The sequence below is a fragment of the Phasianus colchicus genome, chromosome 2 (genome assembly GCF_987193195.1).
Source record: "Phasianus colchicus chromosome 2, bPhaCol1.hap1.1, whole genome shotgun sequence".
Taxonomy (NCBI): Eukaryota; Metazoa; Chordata; class Aves; order Galliformes; family Phasianidae; genus Phasianus; species Phasianus colchicus.
In genome coordinates, this window is record NC_143437.1 from 53,841,423 (window position 1) to 53,869,178 (window position 27,756).

Genomic DNA, 27,756 nt, shown 5'->3' on the forward strand with positions numbered 1-27,756 from the left:
AAAGCAAGACATTTTCATGTTGAGTTTCCACTGAATCTGGAATGATTCTAATCATGAAGTTTTTGGATGCTGAGTCAAATATGACATAAATCTGTTTTTTGTTGTTGTGGTGTTTTTTTTTAACTTCCTACTTCAGCAAAAGAAACAACATTCCAGTAGAGCTGGCAAGCTGCAATTTTAACTCTGCTCTACTGAATTCAAGTAATTGCAGGCTTCTTTAAAGTCTTCCCCAGTCAAGTGCTGCCTCACCCAGCACGAACCAACACAGTGGACTCCCTGGATCTCTCAAGTCCCAGTCAGAACCCAAGGGAGATGCACCATACCTCATCACGACAGCCCGCTGCAGACTCGCTATTTTTCCCTAAGATTTCAAATTTCTACCTAATAAGCCAAGAAAATGTATATACATATACCTATATGTATACATACATACATACATATGTATATATATATATGCTTGCATTGCCTTTAATCCAGCTCTTGTCATTGCTGGCCTGAGTAACGTAACATAATTTGCACAGGAGTGATGGGTTTTATGCAGTTACATTCGCTTTTACTTTCAAAAAGACACAGTACCCATAATCACCTGCCACACAGCAGCAATACATAAAATATTTTGCAGTAACAGGTCATTGGCATGCTAGTGGTTTTGCCCCTTTCTAACAACTTGTTACAATGCTAGAATCAAACAAAACACCTTCAAGATAACCTTCAGAAAATTCAACATCGCTGAAGCTCTTCATACTTATTTACACAGAACACATGGGCACAAAGGACAAGATTTTCCCAAGCTCTTCCCTGGAACAAGCGACATCCTTCATCTTGCTTCTCTGCCTCTGCTTCAAAGACTTGAAACAGCACAGATGCAAGGAGAATTTGCCGCAATACCTTTCCTTCAGGGACTGAACTATAAACTGCAACAAGGGCACATTTTGGAGAACATTCTTCCAAAGCAGAAAAAGCCTTCTTCAGTCATAAAAAGGAAAAGAAGGCAGATGACCAAATTGGAGAGAACAGTGCTAGGTAAGAGGAGCATCCCCTCAGGTCTCTTTGGGAGTTCTTTCTACACAGCAGACATTCTTCCCCTGCTGGTTGTCCTTCGTGACTGAAAAGTCTGCTAAGAACATGCAGGCTTTAGGTTATCACCTGAGAGCCATGGATTTCACTGGCAAACAGTGACTGATTGTTCTCCATGTTTTTACTCCATATTATTGAGTATAAGGAAGGAAGCTAAGAGCAAAAAGAAACTGTAACTTATCTGCTCTGAATCAAACCCTATGAGGCTACCAACTCACACCAACTTCCATATGTTCTCACAGTGTCATCTTTGATTCAAGTCACACTATGTCACACCTAGCATCTCTGCAAAGTTTTCCTTCATTGTCAGTCATTCTTTTATCATATTTAGGAACTGACAACATAGTTTGCAATTACAGCATCTGATGCAGTTTATCTCAGAAAAAAAATAAAACAGATAAACTGAGACCAATGAAGGCAAATCATCATGTGCAGCAAGATGCAGGAGGTACCACCACGGACACCTCTCACACATTTCCTACATTTACCCATTCTAGAACGTATTCTTATACACCACTGCCAGAATACAGGAAGAAAGGACATGCCAACAACAATTCACTACGGTCCCCCTGTGTTTCAGAGAGTAAATGTTCTAACAGCTGCACACGTAATTATAGCTGACAGCCAGGAACATAACTGCACAGACATGTCTAGAGATCTCCAGTTAAGACCATACACTTGGTTTTCCATACTGGTAATGCTAATTGACTAGAAAATAAAGGTATTTCACTCATGAGACTTTAAACATGGTTCTGGTTTCAGATGAAAAAGTACATGATCATTAACTCTCTACAAAGTTTACTGCCTCTTCATGACGTGGACAAATACTGAGGTCAATAAAGGAAGTGTCTGAAATACAGGAAAAAAAAATCAGAGCAGCCTGTGTATTCAGCAGAATGTATCCATAATTATTTGATTATAAACATTTTCTGTATTTCTAGAGACTCTTAAAGGTGATTTTCAACAGATTTTTCTTCTTTTCAATAGTCTGGACCTACACGTTCCAGGACTGTGGAATGTGATCTTCTCCAACTATTCCTTGAGAACTTAGATGCCAGATTACTGAGATCTTCCCACTTAATCTAACTATGAGGAAGAAAAAGATTTCTGTTTTTGACAATGACGTCTTTTTTTTTTTTTCTTATTTACCTTAATTAGATGACAACAACTTTTTTAGACATTTTCTCATCCGATCTACCTACTCAGTGTGAACTGCCTGCACATCAATCATCACAGCAGTAGCAGGTCTAGGACAGCTGGAAGACAGCAAGAGAGCAAACAAAAGTCTATTCTCACACAAAAGATTCCACTCAATTGTTAAACAGTGGCACTGAGGTTTCTCTGGAAAACATCATTACCAAGAGGAGCAGCTACTCCTTACAAACCTCTTCTGGGAACTCATGCGAAATTTCACTGGCATCCCTGCAGGAGCACAGGAAAGACTAGAAAAACCAGCAGGTCTCTACCACATGGCCACAGTCCTGCAGCACAGTAGCACTAGTCAAATCATCTGCTCACATTTTTTTTTTGCTGCTTTCATCGACAGAAGTTTCTTTTTATAAAGTCTGCTGATTTTGAGCATTGATAAACATGGTGCAGCATTTCCACAACAACCTGGAGCATTTATCCTGGCTAATGAAAGTTGCTTCAGCATTAAGCCCTAACATCTCTGTGGCACCAGCATAGTTAAGAAGACAGAAATCTCCACTCACGGAAGAGTGTACAAAAATGACTGAGCCAATATTCAGTTCAGTCTAATATTACAAGTCTCATCAGGTCTATCTGAGCAAAACAGACTTAAGGGCAAAATACCCCCTCAAACTTCTCTTTATCCATGTCTCCATCCAAACACAGTCATGCCACATGTTCCCACATAAAAAATAAATGAGCAATGGAAAAAAAAGAAACTTTTCTGCAAACTTTACCAGCAGCGGGTGTGCCACATGAGCAAGAATGCCAGCATTCAGATTACTTAGTAGGAGAGCCACACTAGCAATTGTGAACAGATCTTCTCATCACACCCTCAAGAGTGCTTTACATTATTTCATCATTTTCTAAATAAGACAAAGCACTTATTACAGAATTACAAAACTAAACATTCTTGTAATCAAACCCTTCTATTTCCTATTAATTAGGAATGTATTTCAAGACTGTTTTTCAGAAAGACTGACATAAGATCAGCATGTTTGTGTTTTACTGTAGCAATATTGCAGTCACCATCAAGAGATACAAAAAAGGGAGTAAAATGAATTTCAGGTGAGCCAAACTACCCATCCATATCTGCAGACCAAAGCTGATTTGCCACCTGAATATAAACTGATTCCAAGAAGCTAATATGCCATCAGACTTCTAGCTTCCAAAGTTAAAAAAAATAATAATAACTTACAGGAAAAATGAAATACTAACAGGTATCAGAGAAGCATCCGCTCTTCTGAAAGAAAGCCTAACTGACCATAAAAGTATCTCCATTTTACCTTTCAGTTTCAAGATTTTTCTCATAGCCTAAGAGAACAAAACAAGACAGCAGGTAGTTTTGTGCAGCAGAACAGCTTTGGTGTGTAGACCCAAGTGCACAGCTGTAATGGGCAGGCTGCTGATTTGGAACTACTGGCTGCACACTGACTCTTTCAAGAATTTATGGTTCCACATAAAAAAGAAATGTTTTCTCATATTCCACTATAGTGATTTTCATCATCAGTAATTTTGAATGTAGTTTTAAGGGGCAGCTCATAAATATTCTCTAAAATAGAAATAATATGTAGTAATCCAAGTAAATGTACATCTGGGCAAAGATCACTCACTGTTTAAACAAGATTATATTTTTGACAGATCTACCATAAAATTAATTTTTCTTTCAAAAACAAGAACATGAAGGAAGATTGCAAGGAAGCGATCTGGTTTAAGCATTTGGCTTGTTCTCAGTTTTTCCATTAGTTTTAAACATCAGTAGAATTCAGGAACAGAAACAAATGAGATAAATCTCCTTCAGCATAAACCACATTAACCTGTTTCTACACACACAAAAAAAAGAAAGACTAAGACAGCACATGAACCCACCCTTCCCTTTTCATGACACGAATGAAAGCAGCAAAACATCTGTCTCAGGAACTTCTCTCTGATGAAGTAAATGGAGGAGAATGTTGTTTACTACTGTTTACACACCCATCAGAAAACCAAAGATGCAACCAGGAAGCCAAACGCCATGACTCCATGGCTTCAGTTTCGTGACTGTTCTCATTTGTTCTAAATCCTAAATGAGGGTGCCTAAAGCAAAATTAGCTCTTTTCTCCATGTTCCCACATCATCCATTGTGCAAGCACCAGAGGTTTTCAGTCAATGAACAGAAACAGATAATTATTTCCTGTACTAGCCAGCGTAGGTTTCAGCTTACCACACAGACATAGGACTGTTAGTAAAGCTCAAAGGGTAATACTAAGAAGGCAAGGCTGGGTGCAGAAGAAGTAGAAGCGAGGTTCTGGAAGAGGCAGCCCTACTGTCATCTTAAAGCAACTCTGAGAAGACAGTAGGTTATTATGGATCTGGAAACAGAAATGTTCAAAAAAAAAAAAAAAACCAACACAAAAACAAAACAAAAAAAACCTAAGGTTTCAGCACTGATTTAGCTGCCAGACACCTAGACACCTACTATTAGTTGTTTGATCTACCACCACTCTAGTATCTCACCACCCATGTCAAGGACGCTGTACTTGCCAGCACATTACCTAGGCCAGAAAAGGTACCTATGCGACACGTATGTTGCACTCGAACCTTTACTACCACTTTTACACGGACAGCATTCCCTTCACAGCCTTACACTGCCAGAATCTGTTCGCTCTGCCAACTTGAACTTGAGTTATTTCTGCAGAAGGCTACTCCCCACCAACTATTTCCATGAATCTTCACCATCAGGATAGCTTTATTTCAAATTGAAGTCAGACGATACTACCATGCTAAGACTGTAATGCAACTGGAAAAAATAAAAACAAAATTAATTGCCCAGTGTGTTTGCTTTGTAAACAATGGAATACAATTTGATATGTAAAAGATTACCAAGAAGTGATAACACAGTATTGCCATATGCATAATGAGTTAAACAGCAGAAACCATATAGCATTGCAGAAACAATCAGTTACCTTCCTAAGAGACCAAATGGAACAGGAAGAATACAATAGGAAAAAGCATTTCATAAGTGGATAAGGCAGGCATAGATGTTCAGTGAAGCAACAATAAATAACAGCAGAAAAACACTGATAACACTCGATGATGTCTGATGTCTATCCAAAACTTCTGGCAATCTATGCATACTGATGAAGATTAGTTTGCAGCCATACTCTAGAAGGAAGGGGAAGAAACATGACAGCAGAACCTTCTAAACTACCCCAAATGTAACCTTCTTTTATGTCATGAGACTCCCAGTAAAACATCCTTGAAAAGAAAAGCCAGCATCAGAAGTTCATCTTCAGCAAGCAATGCAGGAGAACAGCTCAGACTGACATGACCCCTGGTGCAGACCCACCAGCCTCACTCCCTAAAAGCCACTGACTCCAGATAAGCCCTCATCACAATGGGAGTCCGGCTCAAAGCTTTCCACAGCTATTCACTTGCATGTTGTCACTTAAGTGCTGAGCTGGGAGTTGAATCCTACCCTCAAGAGCCAAGTAGCAGTGGTCAATATTTACACTTGGAAGGGACTTAAAGAGATCAAAAGCTCTACCTGGCAGTTTATCCAATGTGCAAGATGTCATGAGCTTTACTGTGTGAGTAGTCAGGTGAGGTGACCACCCTCCTTAAGGGAAGACTTGGGATAATCTAGAGTTGCTGAACTCTGGCTCACTCAGAAATTCATGGAGATGAGACCCCTGGAGGGCTCAGCAGCACTAGAACCATCTACACGTAACTTCACTTACGCTGACTTTGTGCTTGCCCTCAAAGGCGTCTCTTCCTCAGAAAAGCTGAGAGAAGCCTAACAGGTACATAGCAGTGGGAAGATGCAATGGAAATCATGAAGGCATACCTGTCACGTTGACGCCTTCTAACCTGAAGCACTGCCAGAACAAATGCTTGTTTATGAAATCAACGATTAGCACATGATACAAAGTTGGTACTGTTTGTGGCTCTCGATCAATCACTTACACCCCATTCAGTCATCACCTCAACAGTCAGAAAGTCAAGAGCAAAAATGTACAAACTAAGGAGGGGAGGCACTTACATGAATACAGAAGTTTTGCAGTTTGCTTACACAGCAGCCACTGGTGCTCCAGGCTGAATCAACTCTGCCAACTCAGCTGGTAATAAAATCTTACAGAAATCATCAAAATCTACGTTGTCATTCTCTAGTCAAACTAGCCTGCTTATTTCCATTCTGTCATCAAAACACAAAGAACAACTACCCCATCATGAGCTTGTTCAGGATGTGGCCTTTTGTACAGAACTTCCCTGCATAGAAATCCTTCCCTGACATGCTGAATATACTTAATCAAGGTAAAAACATCACTAGTTCACCATATCATGGAGAACAAACTGATGCCTCTACTTCTATCAGTATCATAATTAATGTCAATGTATTCCTGCTACTGTCACATTAATTCCGAGTTTACATCACCAGGCCAAATAAGGACTTTTACAGAGACCTCTACCATGGTGACTGCAGAGACTGATGACTGTTTCAGGACTGGTGGGCATTAGTATGTTCCAAACCTTGGCTGTGGTTTTGTCCACACGCGAACCACTCTCACAGCAAAGCATTTCTACCATTAAATTCTCTTACTGTAGCCTCCTAATGAACTGTAATATCCATACATGTTACAATAAACTAACCCTGGTCTCTCAAAATATCCTTATATCTAAGATATTCTAATAACTAAAGCAGATTCCAATTCACCTGCCTTAGCAAGTTTCTAGTAGTAAATTCTAACTCATGCTGAGAATAAAGGACTAAATGCAATAAGGCAAATTAAGGTGTCCTAAATCACTGTGGGTGTCCTAAATCACTCTCTGAAGTAAACATGGTGGACTCGATTTGCTCAGAATAAAAGCCAGCCATGAGTCCCTGCTCAAAAGCACAAGAAAAAGAACAGTAAAAGGAGAAAAGATTGAATCAAATGGTATCTGCACATTTTTTTTTTAGTTTCAAGTCTAAGGGTGTTTGTATCATTGGTCTACACTTTCCAAGTTTCAGTACAACAATATTTTTATTTTCCACGTGAAAGGCTAAAGAAGCTGGTATAAACTCGATGGGAAGCTGGGGATGAAGCCGCGCTGGCTGCAGTAACCAGGATCTCTGCAAGACATCTCCTGAGGTTGAAGCTGTCGGTTCCAATAGATGTCTCTCCCACTATGCTGTGCTGGCTTCCTGCCCCGCCTCTAGGCCATCTCTGGCATCTGTGCAGCACACGGAGGCCTCAACTGTACACTGCTCCCAAAATGCTTATCTGTAGCACAGAAGCAGAGTGGGGAATACCAGGCATACTCAACAGCCGGGCTCTGACTGAAGCAACCTCTTCCCACAGCAAGCATTCAAGACAGGAACAGCAGCAATATCCCCACTCAAGCCCTAGCAGGAGTACTGAAAGACTCTGCTATTGCAAAAGAGAAAGATAAAGGTTAGAATGCTCTCAAGATAAATGTCACAGAAGTCTACCGGGAAGTGCCAGCACTCCACTCAAAATCCTGCAAGCTTTCAAAATGGAATTATCCACTCCAGTGACTAGGTTACTGCTTCAAGAGGCCTGTTTGAAATTATCTGAATTTCTGTGAAAACTGTTTAAAGAAAGCCCATGCCTTACTTATGCTGTTCTAATTCAGATACCTTGAAGATTAGCTGGATTATTTTTCCCTGAGCTAGATGCAAGGTTTACCACTATTTTTTCCACACACATGCTGTACCAAGAGAAGCAGAGAATCAGAATCACAGAATGATTGAAAAGGACTTCAAAGATCATCTAGTTTCAACCCCCCTGCCATGGACAGGGTCACCAGCCACTAGACCAGGCTGCCCAGAGCCACATCCAGCCTGGCCTTGAATGCGTCCAGAGATGGGGCATCTACAGCCTCCTTGGGCAACCTGTTCCAGTGCATCACCACTTGAGTAAAAAACTTCCTCCTAATATCTAACCTAAACCTCCTCTGTCTCAGTTTAAAACCATTCCCCCTTGTCCTATCACTATCCACCCCTGTAAACAGCCGTTCCCTCTCCTGTTTATATGCTCCCTTCAAGTACTGGAAGGCCACAATGAGGTCTCCCTGGAGCCTTCTCTCCTCCAAGCTGAACAAGCCCAGTTCCCTCAAGCTTTCTCCACAGAAGAGATGCTCCAGCCCTCTGATCATCTTAGTGGCCCTCCTCTGGAAAGATATCTGCCAGTAATCATGCTACTTTAAAAAAGGATGTGTCAGCATGCAAGGCTGTAAGTGATGCTGAAGGAAACTAATAAATGTCTCTAAGGACTAGAAACTGATTTGTCGCTGCGTGTTAGATCACTGGGAGGAAAATATGGGATGAGTACAGACAAGGCAAAGCAATCAGTTCAAAAACTGCATTTCCTCATATGGAATCTAACAAACATCAAACCTAACCCCTACTCATGCAAGCACTACACTTGAACCAGTGACTGATCACAGCGCAGAATGCAGACAGGCCTTGATAACCACTTTGATAGCAAGAAGAACTGTTATAAAAAATGAAATGTGTGTGTACTTGTTTGTATCAAAGGATATTTATTTCATTCAGCAACACTACAGACATGATCCCATTTGTGAATATCTGCAGAACATGCTTTGCACTTACCATGAAAGGATGTAACTGCATCGTTTTAAAAATTCTAAAGAAAGATGAAAGTCCTTTCAAAACCGATTTGCATTGATACAGTGGAATTTGCATTCAATTGATTGCTGCAGTCAGAAGAACTCAATGGAATTAGAAAGAAAAATGGTTTTCCTTAAAGTCTACATGAATTAGATTTTGAGACTCATTGCAACAGAAGAGAAAACCAATATTCTAGGTGGTTTCACTGATATCAGTGAGACCCCTGTCTTCAAACTAAATACTAACAAAGTTCCAAAAAACAGTTTCACTGCAAGGCCAGAACAGAATTATATGTTATATGCAACAGGGAATATTCAACAGCAAATACTCATCCATGCTTAAATATTAAAGCAATTCGTGCTCAAAAATACATTTTTCATTGAATTTTGCACTGACAAATCTACTGACTTTCTACTGTAATCTTTTTTTGTAAATCTAACTAGCTGTCCCGTCACAGCTTTCAACACATAAGTCACCACTGCACTGATTGATTTTCTTCTTCATTCTTTTATTCTGTGTTAACATCTTCATCTGAAAGTAAAGAAAAAACTTACAAACTTGTGAAATCCAGATAAAGAGTATGCAAAACAACAGCAGGCCATTTTAAAGTCAGGTCACTATGGTTAAGTTCTCTAGAAATCTTACATGAGTATGAAGATATTAAGATACAGTTTTTAAGCTTCTTGGATTACTCTTTATTTGAGAAGTTAAAAACATTCAACTCAATGGAGTACTGTGGGTGCCACAATATAAGGACATAAAACCATTAGAGAGCATCCAAAGGAGAGCCACAAAGATGGTGAAAGGTCTGGAGGGCAAAGCGTATGAGGAGTCACTGTGGTCCCTGGATGTGTTCAGCATAGAGCAGAGGAGCTGAGGGAAGCCCTCATGGTGGCTGCGGCTCCTCACAGGGAACTGAGCTCTGTTCCCTGTGACAGTGAAAGGGCCCGAGGGAAAGGCAAGGAGCAGGGAGGGGCAGCTGGGGTTCTTCACCAGAGGGTGGTGGGCATGGAACAGGCTGCAGTGGTCAAGGTCCCAAGTTGGCAGGAGTTCAAGATGAGTCTGGACAACACTCTCAGTTTTATAGTCTGATTTTTGGGTACTGCTATGTGGAGTCAAGAGTTGGAATTGATAATCCTCGTGGGCTCCTTCCAGCTTGGGAGATTCTACGATTGCATAATACCTCTGATGAGAGAAAGCTCTGGTACAGAGTACACTGTACAGAGCCAATGTATACTCCAATACTCCCAATGTGTGAAGTGAACCTGTTGCAAGAACATCTAATTTACTAGGAAGGCACATTATGTTGTTCACTGTGTCCTTTCAGGGTCTGGTCTTCAGTGAGATGATCCACTGGGAGTTCCTGTTGCTAAAGGCAGCTGAGCCAAGGCAGGAGCTCAGGTGAGACATGCAGCTGCAACTCAGCCAGCCCAGCCCTATCAGTATGGGCACCACTCATACAGCCCTTCCACTGGCACAGCAGAAATTCCATGCCAGGGAACAATCCGCTTGTGGGACCTAAAGCACCCACCTCCAACAGCTCTAACACTGCCTTTCCTCCCCTGGAGGATTCTCACAACCAGGTATATCCTATATAAACCTGAATTTTGGCAATTCCACAACAGCCAACACACTCAGGTCTGCCTGTTTTGCAGTTTAAAGGCTCACCTATGCCAATGGGGAGAAAGTATGGCCTTAAATACATCTTAAGACAGCAATTTAGAGAGAGCTATGTTGCAATTTTTTGTTACTTTATCTTCAAAGTCTAAAATGAACCCCATGTCAAAGTGGAAAACTACAGACACGGAGAACAGACAGCTAGCTGCTTCTTTTTTCTCATGGTACCAATGCTGGGGAGACCAGAGAGACAAAGACACCAGAGCAACAAAACAGCAAGATGTTAAGACAGGGACCAGAAAGAGGAGAAAGAGGACTTGGGTCCTCCTCTTGCATTCTTGCATTCTTTCTATGCAAGGCACAGAAAGTAAATGGAAGAACGAACTCTGGAGTCAGAAACAACTGCATCTGGACACTGGAACAAAAAGTTTCTGGGACAGAAGTCATAAAAGGTAGACTGGCTACTACAAGAAGTGCCCAAGCTCAGGAACGCAGAAACAGAAAAGGAATTTGCCACTCAGAACTGCCAGATCCCACGTAAACCCTATGGACTCTTCTCTGCTGCTACTCTGATTGAAGGATCCACAAAATGTCTCGATTCCTCAAGCTGTTCATGCCTGCATATAGAGATCACCAACTATTGCTATTGGGAATTCCAGTAATCCACAGAGCTGAAGGCACTGGGACAAAAACTAATGAAGCTGCTGATATAATTTTACATAATCATAGCTCAGATTTTCCAATTTTATCAAGAAAACCAACATAGAAAATTATCTAGAAAAATACTTTTTTTTTTTTAAAGGAATATCATTCAGTCCCTCTGAAGACGGAAAACCTAAGAAATAAGGCTATTACATCAAATTTCACTTTCACTGTGCATTATTATAGTTAAATTAGTCCCCTGACACCATGACCTGCATCTCACTCAGCATAGAAAATGAATGTCACTTTGGCCAAGAAAGATTGAGCTATTATATACAGAACTCCTCCTTCCTCTGAAGGAAGGTGTACATGTTTCAGCATATTACCAGTGAACGGGAACTCTTCATGAAAAGAGGTGAGAAGGCACAGAAAAAGAAGCAAGGGGAAAAGGAGGAATGGAAGGCACAACTACAGAGCATGAACATTCCTTGTGGATGCTATGCCAGTATCTGCAAAAAAATTACAGCGCAAGATGGAGAAAAGCCATCATATCTGGTCAGTGGCTACGCTTTCCATGCCCTCAAAACCTCACAATCTGAAGCCAGAACCTCAAACTCAGAGGCCAGAGCCCCCCAGAGCAGCTGGACCTCTGAACAGGCATAAATGAAAACACTACCAAAACGAAACACAAACAGGTGGAGAAAAATTAGCTGATATTCTGGGGGGGAAACAGTGCAAGGATCAAAGAAAAAGTTAACCCCTTTCCACTGTAACAGCAGCTCTGTGTAGTACAGCACCGCTAGTCCTCTCTGCAGAGAAAAGCCCAGAGGAAGTTAAAAATTCTGTTTCATTCCAGCATTTGGATGTTGGGCAGAATCAATACATAGAGCGCATAATGAACAATGAAGACTTCAATCTGAGCCACTATCATTTCCCTGGATGAAACAAGGTCCTGATGTGACTACGTAATTAGACTGTCAAACCAACACCACGATGCCAAGACAAGGTTTGCAGTCTTAATTTTGCAATTATTAAATCTGCTGCTTTCATCTCTATATACTTGTCACATTAATGAAAAAAAAACCAAAAAAACCCAACAGGTTATGTTATTAGAACTATCAACTGCTTTTCCAAGGCAAAGACAGCACAGCATGGGTGACAGGCAGCACAGGAGCATGGGATGCAGAAGACCAGTGCTCATGGGCAGCACAAGCCACAGTGTGCAGCTATCTCTCTGGGCAGCAGCACAGGGAGGAGCTTCCCCGCACCCAGCACACTTAATCTGCAACCCAGATAATCTCCCATGAATAATCGAGAGTTGACTGCAGACAGCAGAACTCCATTAACCTCACAACTCACTGCACCAGGCCATGTCCTCAGTAAAGTGCTTAGTGACCAATTAACCTCAAACACACTGCCCCTCACAAACACCTCAGGACTAGAAACGGGACCCCACAGGCCTCCAAGCATCTCCAGGCCTACACTGAGATGCTTCATTTTATATTCTCGGGTTTTGAAGACACTAGGGAATCTACTTGCATCATCTGATATTTTCAGGTCTGATATTATGAAAATCTTTTTCTCAAGAAGAGCAGTTGGGCAATGGAACAGGCTGCCAGGAAGGTGGTGGAGTCACCATCCCTGGAAGTGTTTAAGAACCGTGTGGATGTGGCTCTGAGGGACATGGTCAGTGGCATGGTGGGGATGCACTGCGGTTGGACAAGGTGATCACAGTGGTCTTTTCAAACTGTAGTGATTCTGTGAATCCCTGCACATGAGAACTGTATGCCCAGCTCTGCTGCAGGACAGGAGATGCTTCTTCGTTCACTCCTTGGACAAAGCCTGTTGAAAGCTCTGGACGTATCAATAAGAACACAATTTACAAAACTTCCAGCTCAGGGTTATCTGATGGGCAGGAGGATAGATAAAATAAAGCTCAGAACCACACAGACTCCTCCAACCTCCAGGAGCACCTGAAATGAAAAATCTGACCAGACACAGTGATCCTGACAAACCACAGAGCAGGCATGCTCATCAGGCACTCCACGTAAATACTGAAGCCAGCATCATACCGCTGCTGTGAGGACACAAAAAAAGGGACTGGGGTGCTCAGAGAAGAGGATGTTTCTGACCACTGGAATCACAAGAAAGCAAGGAAGGAGAGAATAAAGCAGCATCTCAGGTTAGGTCTTGGACAGGCAGCTTCAACTTCATAAGAGGTCGACTAGCTTAGCCAACACCCCAACATCAGGGTATTACCTGTAAAACACACATCCCACCAACCAGACTGAAGTCCAAGAAATTATCCAGTTCTTGCTAATCCTTCTGGCTTTTCCCCTCTCTTACTGAGTACAAACAGCCAAAAAAAAAAAAAAACAAACCAAAGAGAAATTCTAAAAATTCTCCATGACTCTCTGGAGCAAGTAATAATCTCATAAAAGTAGTATGGCAAAGGCTTTGTTAGCTAAAGAGACTCGTAATTAATTGCTAACATTCCTAAGGAAAAGTTTCCATTAAGTGATATGTGAGAATTGGACATCTTGAAAACTGCAGCAAGACTCTTGGATCTCCTGCTGGGTAACAGGAGCCAGGCAAAGCTACTGCCAGAAAGCATGAAGCTGTTGTACTTCACCCTCCCTGCTCCTCCAGCACACTGGAAGTGAATAGCTGAAGGCCAATTTCCAAGGGGAAAAAAAAAAATCGTCAAGATGAGGGTCTCTACACAGCTTAACGTAAGCATAAGGGCAGAACGTAGATTCCTCTTTCTCGATTAGCAAAAAGTGTACAGAGATCCCAGCCCACCTATAGTTCTAGCTCGAAATATTGCAGTTTGGAGACCGCCTCCAAACATGAACAGCAAAGCAAATAACCAGAAGAAATAAAACCTTACCAAAATTCCTCCGAACCAGAAACCAAAGCACCAACCAAGGGCTGCACAGAATGGCTGATCAGAAAATGAAACTTGCAACTACCGCCGCAGGACAAACGAAACGCAGCTAAAAGAAGGGCTTTCATCTTTAATCGTGATGAAGTAAGGTAGGGATTGTTAAGCACTGGAATTTCCAAACCCTGGAACCCAGGAGCCCTGTCTTGCCTGGCAGCGAAGCCCCCCGCTCCCCCGCAGGCACCTCACGCACACGGACGGGTCACAAAGCAGCCGGGACCGCTCCGAGCCCCGTTCCTCCGGGCGGAGGGCGGCGCGACGGCGGGCGGCCAGCGTCGGGCTCTGCCGCTCTCCCCGCCGCAGCCCCGGGCGGGCGGCCCCGCGCCTCCCCGCCTTCAGCATCGCCGCGCGGCACCTGCCTGGCCCCCGCCCCGCTGCGGCTCGCACACCCCCGGCCCTCCAGCCGCAAAGGCCGCGAAAAGCCCTCGGAGCTCAGCCCGGTCCCGCCGCTCTCTCTACCCTCCCGCCCCTTCCTCCTCCCGCTCCCGCCCGGGCCTGCCGCACCACCTCCCCGCGCCCGCCACTCGCGGCCGCCGCCCGCGCCCCGCTCGGCGGCCGCTCCCCGCCCCCGAGCCCCCGCGTCGCCCTCCCGCTCCCTCCCGCCGCCTGCGCCACCGCAGGAGGCCGCGGTGCCCGGGCCGCCGCCCGTCGCTCACCGCTTTTGACGTCGCCGGGCGCCGCGCCGCCCGCGGCCGCCGCGCCGCCCGCTCCGCCGCCCGCGCCGCCGCCCGCCGCCGCCGCTCCGGCCCCGCCGCCCGCCGCGGCCCCGCCACCTCCCGCCGCCGCGGCGCCGCCGCCCGCCGCCGCCCCGTTCTCCTGCTCGTCGCCGCTGCTGTTGGCGCGCTTGTTCTTCTTGCCCTTGCCGCCCTTCTGGTTCGGCATCGCTGGCCCGGCCGCCGCCGCGGCGGCGCGGGCGGGCGGGCGGGCGGGCGGGCGGGCGGCGGCGGCGGCTGCGGAAGGCGCCGCCGCTACCTCCGGCTCATGGCGGGGCCGCGCTGCGCCGCGCCCGCTGTGGGCGGCGGGGCCCGGGGGGGACGGGGCGGGGAGGGCGAAAGGCGTGTCCCGCTCAGCCGCGCCGCCGCCCCGCTTCCTCCTGGAGTAGGCGCTGGCGGCGGCGAGAAGCGGAGCGCGCCCGGGGGGTGGAGGAACGGGGCTGAGCCTGGGCTGAGCCCGGCGAGCGGAGCGGGAGGGGCTTGCTGAGAGGGGGGAGCCCCGTTCCCGCCGGCACGGGGGCTGAGGCGGAGGGGCGGTGTGCGCTTCGCAGCCGGGAGGCCGCCGTCGTGGGCCGCAGCGGGCCCCGGCGGGAACGGGAGGGGATGCGAGGCGGGGCGGCAGCCGCGGGGGTCCGTCTGAGCGCTCCCCGCCGGGGCCCCGGCTCCTCTCTGGGCTGTACCGGCGGTGTGGGCGTCCGCACGACAGCTCCCCTGCGGAGAGCGGCTGGGAAACCACCCAGAGGTGCGGAAATATTAAAAATATGTATCCGAATAGTGTTGTCTCGTGTTTGGAAGAGGGAACAGGCCTTGTGGCATGATAGCCCTGTGATTCCAGAATTAGTTTCACTATTTGGGGGATGGCTGTGCAAGTGACAGGTAGCAGAGGTGAGATGTCAGGGTGCAAGTTGGATGGAGACTCAAAGTGCTGTGTTCATGCACGGCTGGAAGCGGCTGTGCCTTCACAGAGGCTTTGGGAGGAGCGGCTGCCAGGTTGCAGGCTTGGTGGGAGTCACTGCAGAAACTAGGTGACAAATATTGCCAAGATTTCTGTGCCCAGGGAGGTGCTGTCAGCCAGATGCAAGCAGCACTCGCAGCATACCGCTGACAAACTGCAGCTCCTCACTTCAAGTGTCGCCTGCTGATGTGTTCACCTCAGTACCGACCAGCTTATTCCACTGGAGAATAAAAAATACAACCTCTCATGAGAACAGCACACCAGCCGCCAGGCTGCGTGGTTATTGTGATCCTCACAAGCTTTTCCTTTCACATAAATTAACTTTTTTTTCCTTCTGACCCAAATCCTGCAGATTAAGTTTCCATGATTCCCTTCAGGAGGAAGCACCCAGATGCGCAGAATGTGCATTTGTGGAGACACACAACCAGCGGGTGGGGCCTGACCCAGACTGCAAGGAACAGCCTATGTGGGCTACATGGGCTGTGGGGTCAACATGGGTAAGCCAAAACCTGCAGGGAGTGAGGTCTGCCTGATGGGATGTTCTTGCAGTTCATAAGTCACTGTGTGTCTGCAGCGTTTGCCTGAAAGAATTCCCAAATCTGCTCTTACTGGAACATACCTGGCACACCTCATACCTGCAGCAGGTGCCTGAGTTCTCCAGGAAAACCAACCCTTGTATTTCCAAACACCCTTTGAAGCAGCTATTGAATGAAATTTTCCATCACATGGCAGTTTCTTTGCCTGCGGACAACAACATTTTAGAGAGGCTTTAAAGCTGTTTCTCGTGTTAGTGGAAACTTGAAGTAATTTGCTTTGCAGTATTTTGTATTCCTATAGCTAAGTGTCCTACGTACCTTATCTCACAGCTTTGAAACTTCTAAATTGCATTTCTGTCTAGAAACCAAAGGAACATGGAAAGTGTGGCCAATTTCTAAGGCTATAAGTTCAGGTAAATCCTAATTCCAGTCATTTTGATTGCAGAATTTCCATTTATTTTGGCAAGGGCAGATTTCACCCCTAGTTCTTCAGGTTTCCAAAACAAAGAAATGGATCCATCCCGCTGCCGTGCTCACAGTCTCATAAATAGGCTTGCCTGCTGTGATGGAGGTTGAGAAAATCTTTCCAAGTCTTCAGGTTCCTATAAAGCTATAATAGCATAAAAATCCCATGGACACAAAATAGGAGCCTGGTTCTTGTATCTACTGAGAGTGTGGAGTTTCAGACTAAGTGTTCCAGTTTGAGCAAGGAAGTAACTACTAATGGTGTCTCAGAGCTGCTGGAGGAGTAACAAATGACTGGATATAAGGAAAAAGGTTTTTTACTGCAAGGGTAATGAAACACTGGAACGGTTGCCAGAGAGGTGCTGGATGATCCATCCCTGGAGATATTCAAGATCAGGTTGGATGGGGCTCTGAGCAACCTGATCCAGCTGCAGGTGTTCCTGTTCACTGCAAGACAGTTGGACTGGACGGCCTTTAAAGTCCCATGCAGTTTAAACAATTATGTGATTCTATGAGATGCTGAAATGCCGTGACTAGGTACCAATGTGATGTTTCTATCATCAGCTATGTGAATCTCAGCTCCCCAGTTTGCAAGTCATCCCTTTTACTTATGAGCATTGTTCCATCAATGGGTGAGACTCTTGGGGTGAAATCAGACTAAAGGCCTCTGGTTAAAATTTCCAAGGGAAGGAGCAACCCCAGACACCAGGACATGCTGATGGGCACCAGTCCAGTAGGATTCTGCAGAGTCAGGAGGACCACTCCAGGTTGAGTGAGTGGTCTCTGGGGCGGGGGGGACAGGTGGTCTTCAGCAGCATTTCCACAAAAACCTCCTGTTCTCCAGCCAGTTGAATGCAGACAGTTTTGCTTTGGTCCATGGGTCTTTCTGACACGACTTCAGTTGAGGCTTTTACTGGAGATACAGCTTTTGGGCAAGTGCGATCAGTCCATACCAACCCTCTCCACAATTAAATCCTTTGTGTTGCCAATTTCCACGCAATCCTGCCCGGTCAGCAACACGGTACCAGCACCTCTCCCCACCCAGCACAGGGCATGAGAAACGCACACATAGGGTGTAGCTCAAGTGCCAATTTATTGCTGTGCAACATCTGCTTATATACCGTGACACGCAACCACCCTGTGAACCCATGACCCATTAAGCACCACTCAGAACCACCCCCTGTATCTCCACCCACCGTAGCCTGAGTACCACCCACACCGAGTACCGCCCACATCTCCCCTCTCTCTGTGCCATGCTACCATGTCCCCCTCTTTCTACTATTATTTCCCTTAGTCATTAGGACAAGAATAGTGCGTAGAGGCGCAGATACACTAGATCCACTGAAAAAGATTAGTCCTTGTCTATGGGTTTCATTGTGCAGAACCGTTCCCAACGTCTGTCAGTGGGGAATTGCCCAGGGACAAGGTCTCTCCTGTTCTTGGATTATCAGTCCGACAAGAAGACTAGATTCCCAGTTATCGCCTTCCTTAACATTGGGAGCAACGCCTCTGCAAGTGCCATTGCGCGTGCTGTTATCAAGGAAGCGTTAACCGGGACCAGACTTGAGACGTTCATTCTTCTTCTAGAGGTTTCCTTGGTTCTCATGCTGTTTATCTTGCTCCAGTTCTTGCTTCTGTTCTGAACAGTTTTTCTTGTATTCCCACACTTTGCAAATGTTTTGTTTTTCATAACTGAGAAGTAAGCACACTTTTTTCATATAGATGATGGATGTTCTACACAGGGTAGGTGTGACCATTGCACTGTCAAAAATGTTATTAAAAAACAGGTAAGCAGTTACTATATTTGCATAAAATTTGAAAAACTTAGCTAGATCTGTTCACTCTTTAATCTTTTCCATTTATCGTATTCTCCCAGTAGTTCTTTTATCAGAATAGACTCAATTTCCTCCTGTATCTATGGAGAATAAAAATTCCCATAAGATACATATTTTGGGTATATGGGTATTGGTTAGTATTTCACTTAGTATAATCTCTTTTGAGGTTAAAAATGAGCTGAAAGCATCAATAACAGAAATAGATGACTGTGCCTAATCAGTATGATGGTATAGGAGGAAACAAGACTTTCTCAATGGATACAGACTAGGCACTCGAAATCGGGGTCATACTCTGAGAAAAGATTTGACTGACAAGGAATGGGAGTAGATAAAATAGTGCTATTTTACTTAAATTGCTGACATGGAGAGGAAGCCTCTCCATGGCTGTCAAAAAGAGTAAGAGAGCCAGCGGGAAGAGGTTGTGAATCATTTTACGATCATCCTGAAATATTCAATAAAAATATACTGTATTATAAAGATTTTATTTAGATACTTGAATGGAAACATAAGGTGCCAAAGAGGGAATTCTAAGTTTAAAACAGCAAAAAATCAAACTCAGACCTCTGCAGTTGTCCTGCACAACTTTAGAAAGCTCGTTCAAGTCCAATTTTAACTCATCCGGTCTCCTAGAAAGAAAATGTCCATTGTGAAAGGTAAAATAGACTAATTTGACCTCTTTATTTTTTCGCCAGTTATCACTCTTTCTACCCATATACCAGGATGCTGTTCACCCAGTTACTCAAACAGGCTGGAGCCTCTGGGCTCCAGTTAGTTACCTTTCAAAAACCTTCTCACAGAAGATAGATGCATTCTTTGACCTCTGCAGTGCTGCAGTGCTTGCCATCATCTCCCATTCCTGGTTATTGAAGCACCTTCTGACTGCCCAGGAACATCTGGCACAGCCCCCAGTCCTACATGGCTTTGGCTGAGAGACAGAAAGCAACATGGGTGTGAGGAAGTGACACTGGTTCCTCAACCCACTCCTTGTTTCTCCTAAGTAGTGTTATACAAATCCTTCCAATTTTAAAGACAACGATAGCTGGGTTTCTCAAAGCATCTTTCCACTTCATGTGGAATAATGGCAAGCAGGCTGTTCTAGTTGCAGTTAGTTGGTGAAATTTGCCAGGGAAAAAAGGGTTTAATCAGAAAATGTGAATGCCTTGGCTCAGAAATGATTTGTAGAAGCAGACTGAATGCAGTCTCTTGAGAAGCTCCAAGTGTTTTTTAAGTCCTGGGAACTCCAGCTCCAGAGCTGCACATTATAACATTTTGCAACTATTGGGGGAAAATTGGTGGCATCTGTTACCTTTACTGTTACTATTCAGAAGAGGGAAAGTGATAAAGCTACAGGAAATTATATCAATTTCACAGAGTTGTTGTTGAGATGACAGGTGGTGCACAGATTTTCCAAGGGAATATCGTGTCTGTGAAATATATCCTTATTGTAGGAAATTGCAAAGCATAAAATTATCCACAACCTGGAAAATTTTCCACGAGTGTTTACTGCAAAGAAGTTTTCAGTATTTCTTCTGGTCATTTACTGACCAAGAAAAAAAAGAAAACACAATATGTAATCCTTAAGCTGTTACTCATTCCTTGAATAACAGATTCTATTTTTCACAAAGGCTCCAAGCAATGCTTTCTTCTGTAGGAAGATGCCACACCAACAGTGGTGGAAGTAGAAGTGAAGAAGTCTTCAAGTCACCCTCATAGTGTATACTTCTTGAGTTTCAGAACATGCAGCAGGGCAACGTTAGCAGCCCTATAGGCTGGCTGTAGCTCTGAGGAGAGGGACACTCAGGGTCAGCCTCCTGATATAGTTACATGTAAACAGCTTGGTTTGGGGATTTATAATGAGATCTCAGGAGATGGCTTCTGCTGTTGCTAATTGCTGTTACTCAACTGAATGGGAAGATGGGTTTAGACATCTGCGGCAGGGAAACTGCAGAGCTCTGTGGAGCCTTCCATGAAATTAAGTGGTGTTGTATGTAATACTTCGTGCTCAAATGAGCTTGAGTGCTGGTGATCAGGAGTGAAGGCCCAGGCTCCAGCAAAAGGGGAGCATGAGGTTCAGGCTGTGCCAAGAATGCCCGTGTTGCATTTCCCAGTATTGCAACTGGAGCTGCATGCTGGGCACAGGGTTTGCCTGAGCACCACAACATCAGCAGGCTTACCTGCTCCTCGACAGGAGGGAAGGTCCCACATGAAAACCACTGCCAGCTGTGGCATGTTCCCTGCCTGGAGGTATATTTTCAAGCAGCAGGGCAGCACTTGCTGTTCCCCCACAGCCTCACTCCTGCCAACAGATGGGCCCTATACACAAGTTAGGTTTCTATCAAAAGCAATGATCAAAATCACCATTGCATCCACAAAGAACAATGAGGATTATAGTTGAGCCCAGCAAGCTGGGAGACACATTTGCATCTCCTGATCTGTCTGCCCTCCTTTCCACTCGTATAAAAGCAACTCCCTATAAACGTGTATGGCTGTCTGCACCTAAACCAAGAGAGCTAAAAAGATATCATTGATGAAGGGATCAAAAGATCACGTTCATCAAATCTCTTTTATGTGTCATACTTACGCATCATACAATATCTTCCACAATTGTCATTTAATTTATGCCTCTCCATAAACATACACGAGTCGCCTTGGTGGTCTCCCTGCTTATCATCTCTAGCAGTGAGCACTGCTGCCAGTCAGGTGCAAGGACAATGCCCGGCCATTCATTTCTCCACACCAGCTGTTCTCCTCAGCATGCACTGAGATCAAGTCCTCCTGATGAGAGCCCTGCTATGGCTGCTGCTGCTTATTCAATATTATCTTAAGACCTCATCCAGGCTGCCTGTTCTGGAAATATAGTGAAGGGTAAGTATATTTTAGAGGAATGCATATTCCAGACTTCAAATCTCTCACAGAATAGCTTGTAAGTCTGTGAGCTTAAGGGTTCCATTTCACGAGTCACAAGCCCAGTACCTGGTATAATCAAGTGCCAAGAAGAGCGCATGGTACACCCCAACCCCGCAAGGGACCCTGAGCAGGAAGGAACACATTCCTTGGAATTGCTTGTGTGTATAGAACCTGGTCTGCAGCAGGCAGCTCCAAGGTCCTGGCCCCCTAGAGTGCTCATCCAGGCTTCTGGTTACATGTACTCAACCAAAAAGATGGGAGAGTGCTATTGTTAAGGTGATCATAGTGAATTGGTGGCACAGGAGAGAAAACTGGCATAGTAAGTGCCATGAGGTCTTTGATGTCCATATTGAGAATCCAGATTCAGCAGCTTGCTTTCAGGAGCATCCAATCCATTTTTCCATTTAAAAAGCTAACGAGCCTGTCTTTTCAGAGAATTTCTCGTTCTGGTTTCAAGTTCTGCTGCTCACCAAAACATTATGCATAAGATTTTAGAAAACTGCTTTGAACAAGATATTTTGTAGCAGAGGGGGAAATATAATTTGCATCTGTAGGAAAACAATGCAAAAAAAAAAAAAAAGAGAGAGATTAAACAGGGAAAATCTTTTCTTAGACATAGATTTAGCTATGGTGTCATTTACAGATGTCTTCCAACTAATTGCTGTTAATTGAATTTTTCAAATAGTTTTATTTCAAAATCTTTTGTATGAGTATTAAATGGAGATAAAGCCTTACAGCTGTGGCAATTACATTTAACTTATACTAGTGGAGATTTCCCTTCCCCTCTTTCTTTTCTTGACAGTCTTTTCTATTATCAGTCAAAATTCCCCACTGAGGGACATACTTCTGCTTGTCAGACTTCTATTTGCTTCTCCCACCTGAGACAAGGCATTTGATGGTACTTTCATCTTTCTCTCCCTCTCCTTGCTAATCTAAGTTGATCAGTAGATGCCAAAGCTAGCTTATTATTCTGTATTTTTCCAGTTTTATCTGCCAGTAGCTGGTCATTCTTTGTGTTGACTTGGGTGTCTTTCGGGTAGCACATTACACTCTTCTACAGACTAAACAAAATAAAAACAAATGATATACTCTTAAATACAGTGATAAAACTCCCAAATAAATGAAACCACTGGCTTCAAGAGCCCACTCAGAAATAGCTTCAGTTTCAATAGACCTTGTGTTAGGGACTCAGAACTGAGTGGCCAATTAAACTGTTGGTTCACATCGAGACTCAGCAGTGGGGTCTGCTGGCTATTTCTTGCGAGCACTAGTTCTCAGGGCAGAAGATCAGCATTCTGTGCCCAGAAAGTCCACGTGCTTGCAGTATGGTGTTGAGCAAACCAGCCTTTCTCTTTAGCTTAAGATCTCCCAATCCGTAAAATAAGGACTGTGATGTGGCTGTCCTTTCTAAAATGCCTTGAAATCCACAGATGAAAAATCATCAACAGTGTGCATTTACACAGATTTCTAAGACCCTCGGAATGTTATCCTAAAACTATATAAAAACACATACATTAACTCTGGAATGTTCAATTTGGATAAAGGTATCTGAAAAGGTCATATTTCCAGTTCATGGACAATTTGCCTTCTTATTTTTATTTTCAATTTTAGCCTAGCTCAGAACAAATTCAGAAGTGATTAATATTTCCTTCTACTGGGATGTTCCAAAGAAAACAAAACAAAACAAAAAACAAACAAAACAAACCTCCAAACCAACAGTAATATCAAGGAATTATGGCTTCAAAATAATTACATTCTCATGTGAATTCTGTACTGTGGTGCCTCAGGTAGGGGGTAAGGAGGAAAAGAAATTATAGAGAACAAGAGACATCTTGTGTATTTAAACTGCTGTTCCCCTTCCTGCTCTCAAGCAGGCAGGTTTCTTGGGGATGCTGACTTGGCAGCGATTCAGACAGCATGGGAGGGATGCCACTGAGTTAAAACTTCCTGCAGGTACCAGCAGCAACCCAGCTTTGCATAGGAGCCACTGCCATAATTTCCATCATCAATAAACATTGGTACCAGTCAGTAAGGGGGAGCTAGAAGAAAATTGAGAGATCTTTTTCATTCTCTAATTTGCCGTCATTCCTTGACTTCTCCAAGTGACATTGGCATAGCTCCAGCAATGCTAACCGTTTGAGCTTTTGGAGGATAATCCCAGCCACATTATCAAAAGATCAGAGGGAGTGAAAGCTACATTCAGTCTTCAGAAACACTGTGGATGGCTGGTTTCTTAGAAAACCTGAGCTTTTTTTTCCAAGTTCCCTCACCTCTAATGAGCAAGAGTACTTCTGTCAGGTATTGAGTTTAGTTTTAGATTGCAGTGTTGTTCAGCTCTGTTACAAAAGCCAAATAGATTTAATGTCCAGGCCTGTAAATCCTCCACAGTGAAACAGAAAAAAATGAAGTCACAGAATGGAGCACGGTTAATGGGAGTGTAGGCATCAATGGCCTGTAGCGATTTCTCATTAACTGCTGTGCTGATTTATATTGTTGTCATCACAGTCTTTTGGTATTGTTTCATTCTACGCACACAATATTGTTACAATTAGATCAAAATTTGTCTTCATGGGAGATGTTGCCCTAGCTGGAGGGCAAGCATGATATTCCTGGGCAAACTGTAACACAATTTGGCACCAGAAGCTGTCAGCTCACGCCCACTATATCTCCATCACTGTACAAAGGGCCGGTGAGCACAGTGTACTCCACCTGCACTAAGCCTTTAAACAAAAGGTAAACTCAGTCCCTTGTGTGCAGTTGAGGATGGAAAAGGCAGACAGCTCTGCCTGCAGTGCCTCAGCACAGGTAGGATAGAGGCCAGATGCTGTCAGGTTCCCACTCACACCACCAGTAGCATCCTAAAGATGTCCTACCCGTGGGATGCATGCAATCATTATGACTAATCACATTCTGCACATTGGATAGTAAAAAGACCAATTAATCATCATCTCACCTTGCCAAGTAAGTAAATGATATTACCCTCATCTTACTGAAGGAAAAACAAGTCATCAAGCTATCACTGAAAGATCTGGGGCTGGTGCCAGGACTGGTAAACAGGTATCCAGACTCTCAAGTTTGCTGGCGTTCACCCAGCTTCTCTCAGACAACAGAACTGATTTCACATGGAGTCAGGCTCCAGTGACTCCTCTGCAGTAGAAGAAGGTGTCAGCCAACGTGTCCTGATGTTCCACAGAATATCCAGGAGACAGGACGCTGCAGAATCACACAATCATAGAATCATTCAGGTTGGAAAAAACCTCTAAGACTATCTAGTCCAACTATCAGCCCATCCCCACCATGGTTGCTAACCATGTCCCTCAGTGCCACATCCCCACTTTTCACAAACAGCTCCAGGGATGGTGACTCCACCGTCTCTCTGGGCAGCATGTTCTAGTACCTCACTGCTTTTTCTGAGAAGTTTTCCTAATATCCAACCTGAACCTCCCCTGGTGCAATTTGAGGCCATTATCTCTTGTCCTGTCACTGTCTCCTTGGAGAAGAGGTCAACCTCCTTTTAGGCAGTTGGAGAGAGTTATAAGGTCTCCCCTGAGCCTTTTCTTCTCCACACTGAACAATCCCAGTTCCCTCTTCCACTCTCTGTAAGACTTTTGCTCCAGACCCTTCACAGCCTTATTGCCCTTTTCTAGACGCATTCCAGTGCCTCAATGTCTTTCTTATAGTTAGGAGTTCAAAACTGAACACAGTGCTTGAGGTGCAGCAACACTATTTCTGAGGACAAGCTAGGATGCTGTTGGGCTTCTTTGGCTACCTGAGCACACTGCTGGCTCATGTTCAGCCAGCTGTCAACTAACAACCCCAAACACTCTCTCTGCCAGAAGCATGTTACACTTCCTGGCTGTTAGCTTCTAGTAAACTGTTCTTCATTTGCTGAGAGGAACGCAGAGCTTAAAGGCCAATATCACATCAGTGTTCTATGAGATGTTCTAGATAAAACAGTAGGGCACAGATTACCTCCATGAGAGTCTACCCTTGATGACTCAAGTCCTTCCTTAGCCTTACATCTCCATGCAGTAGCTCTAGAGACTTCAAAATTAACATTTGGTGGCTGGATAAGGAACTGGCCGGAAGGTGGGGCCCAGACAGTGGTGGTGAATTGAGCTAAATCCAGCTGGCGACCGGTCACAAGTGGGGTTCCCTAGGGGTCAGTGCTGGGGCCTGTCCTCTTCAATATCTTTATTGATGATCTGGATGAGGGCACTGACCTCATGCACCTTCAATAAGTTTGCGGATGACACCAAGTTGGCTGGAAGTGTCGATCTGCCTGGGGGTAGCAAGGCCCTACAGAGATGATCTGGACAGGATGGATTGAAGCCAATGGGATGAGTTTCAACAAGGCCAAATGCTGGGTCCTGCACTTTGGCCACAACAACCCCAAGCAACACTACAGGCTTGGGGCGGAGTGACTGGAAGACTGCCTAGAGGAAATGGACCTGGGGGTATTGATTGATGCTCGGCTGAACATGAGCCAGCAGTGTGCCCAGGTGGTCAAAAAGGCCACTTGGCATCCTGGCTTGCATCAGGAACGGTGTTGCCAGCAGGAACAGGGAAGTGATTGTCCCCCTGTACTCAGCTCTGGTGGGGCTGCACCTGGAGTACTGTGTCCAGTTTTGGGCCCCTCACTGCAAGAAAGACATTGAGGCCCTGGAGCGGGTTCAAAGAAGGGCAACTAAGCTGGTGAGGGGTCTGGAGCACAGATCTTATAAGGAGCAGCTGAAGGAGCTGGGATTGTTCAGTCTGGAGAAGAGGAGGCTCAGAGGAGACCTTATTTCTCTCTCTAACTTGAAGGGAAGTTGTAGTGAGCGGGGGTTTGGCCTCTTCTCTCATGTAACTAGTGGTAGAACTAGAGGGAATGTCTTCAAGCTGTGCCAGGGGAGATTCAGGCTGGACGTTAGGAAATACTACTTCTCTGAAAGAGCGGTCAGGCACTGGAATGGGCTGCCCAGGGAGGTGGTGGAGTCACCGACCCTGGAGGTGTTCAAGGAACAGTTGGTTTTTGTGTTGAGGGACATGGTTTAGTGAGATCTATTGGTGATAGGTGGATGGTTGGACTGGATGATCTTGAAGGCCTTTTCCAACCTTGGCGATTCTGTGATTCTGTGAAGAACAGCAAACACTTCATTCCAATTTAATTTGCATGTGGGCGTGCAAACATGGTGCAGAATACTGCTTCTCATTAGAAAATAAATCAAATAGCCTGGACTGTCTTTCAACTCAGAGGCATCACAGAAGATGCTTCACAGGTCCCATAGATAACCCTGTCCTTTTCAAATGCAAACCAATACAAACTTCTTGTCCCCTAGTTATAACTCAGTTCATCCCGTAGACTTGCTGCAGGTAGGTCCATGAGACCACTTGTCTTGAAATAAGTCAGTAGATATTGTGCAGCTTACAGTGCTTCCCTGTTGCAAAGGAACAAAGAAAGAAAATATAATAAATAAATAAATAAACAAAAAGCATCAAACTTACCAGAGAAAACAAGTGCTTGGCTAAACATGGTTATCTGGGGAAGATGACAGTTTATTTATCCTAATACATCAGTAATTCTCCATGCTATAAAAAAACTATCTAGTTCAGCTTGTTTACTGTTGTGGGTTTGGACATCCCAGTCTGAAATCCCCCAGACACACACACACACAGAAAGGAATATTTTTATTAAAAAAAAAAAACAAAAACCCTTCTGTCTTTGCATTGTATGTAGCTGACGCTGCCCTTCCATAACACCCTTGCGGTGATTGACTGTAGCAATGCAGCTACAGTGTGCCAACAGAATTTAGCCCTGGTTTGATGGGGTAAGGCAAACACAGATTTTGTCACATTTGGGAGGACTAATAACAAGGAGGAGTTCTCCGTGGATATTACTAGATCAGTGGCAAAATTCTGCAGATGCACAGGAAAACAGATCTGTGGTACAGCAAAGGGAAAACAGGGAGAGAGAGGGATTTGAGCCTGGCTTGAGGATTCCATCCCCAGACAGGCCTGGCTTTTGTGTGCTTGAAGGTAATGGGGACACATTTTGTGCTTGCAGCTGATTGGGGAAAGCAATCATCTCTCCCTGTTTCTTTCTGGGAGGTAAAAAGACATCCTGCCTCACATTTCAAAAGAGTAATAATAAAAAATCGAAACAGGAGATTTTCCACAGTGGATGCTTCCTAGCTCACCTGTGCAAATACCTTTGTATCCATTGGCAACAAATCTCCAAGGTCCATCTGCTTCCAGCCAACACCCACTGATTCAGCCCCACAT

At 44.6% G+C, this 27,756-nt stretch overlaps 1 protein-coding gene across 1 annotated transcript in view; it reads right to left on the bottom strand.

Moving 5' to 3' along the window:
- The window catches only part of HECA (HECA ribonucleoprotein granule regulator), a 29,845-nt gene extending 14,830 nt beyond the window's left edge, over positions 1-15,015 (bottom strand). Inside the window, exon 1 of the mRNA XM_090135702.1 lies at positions 14,738-15,015. Coding sequence (XP_089991828.1) covers positions 14,738-14,963 — 226 coding nt within the window. The 5' untranslated portion in view covers positions 14,964-15,015. The remainder of the gene's footprint in view (positions 1-14,737) is intronic.
- Positions 15,016-27,756: the final 12,741 nt, after the last annotated feature.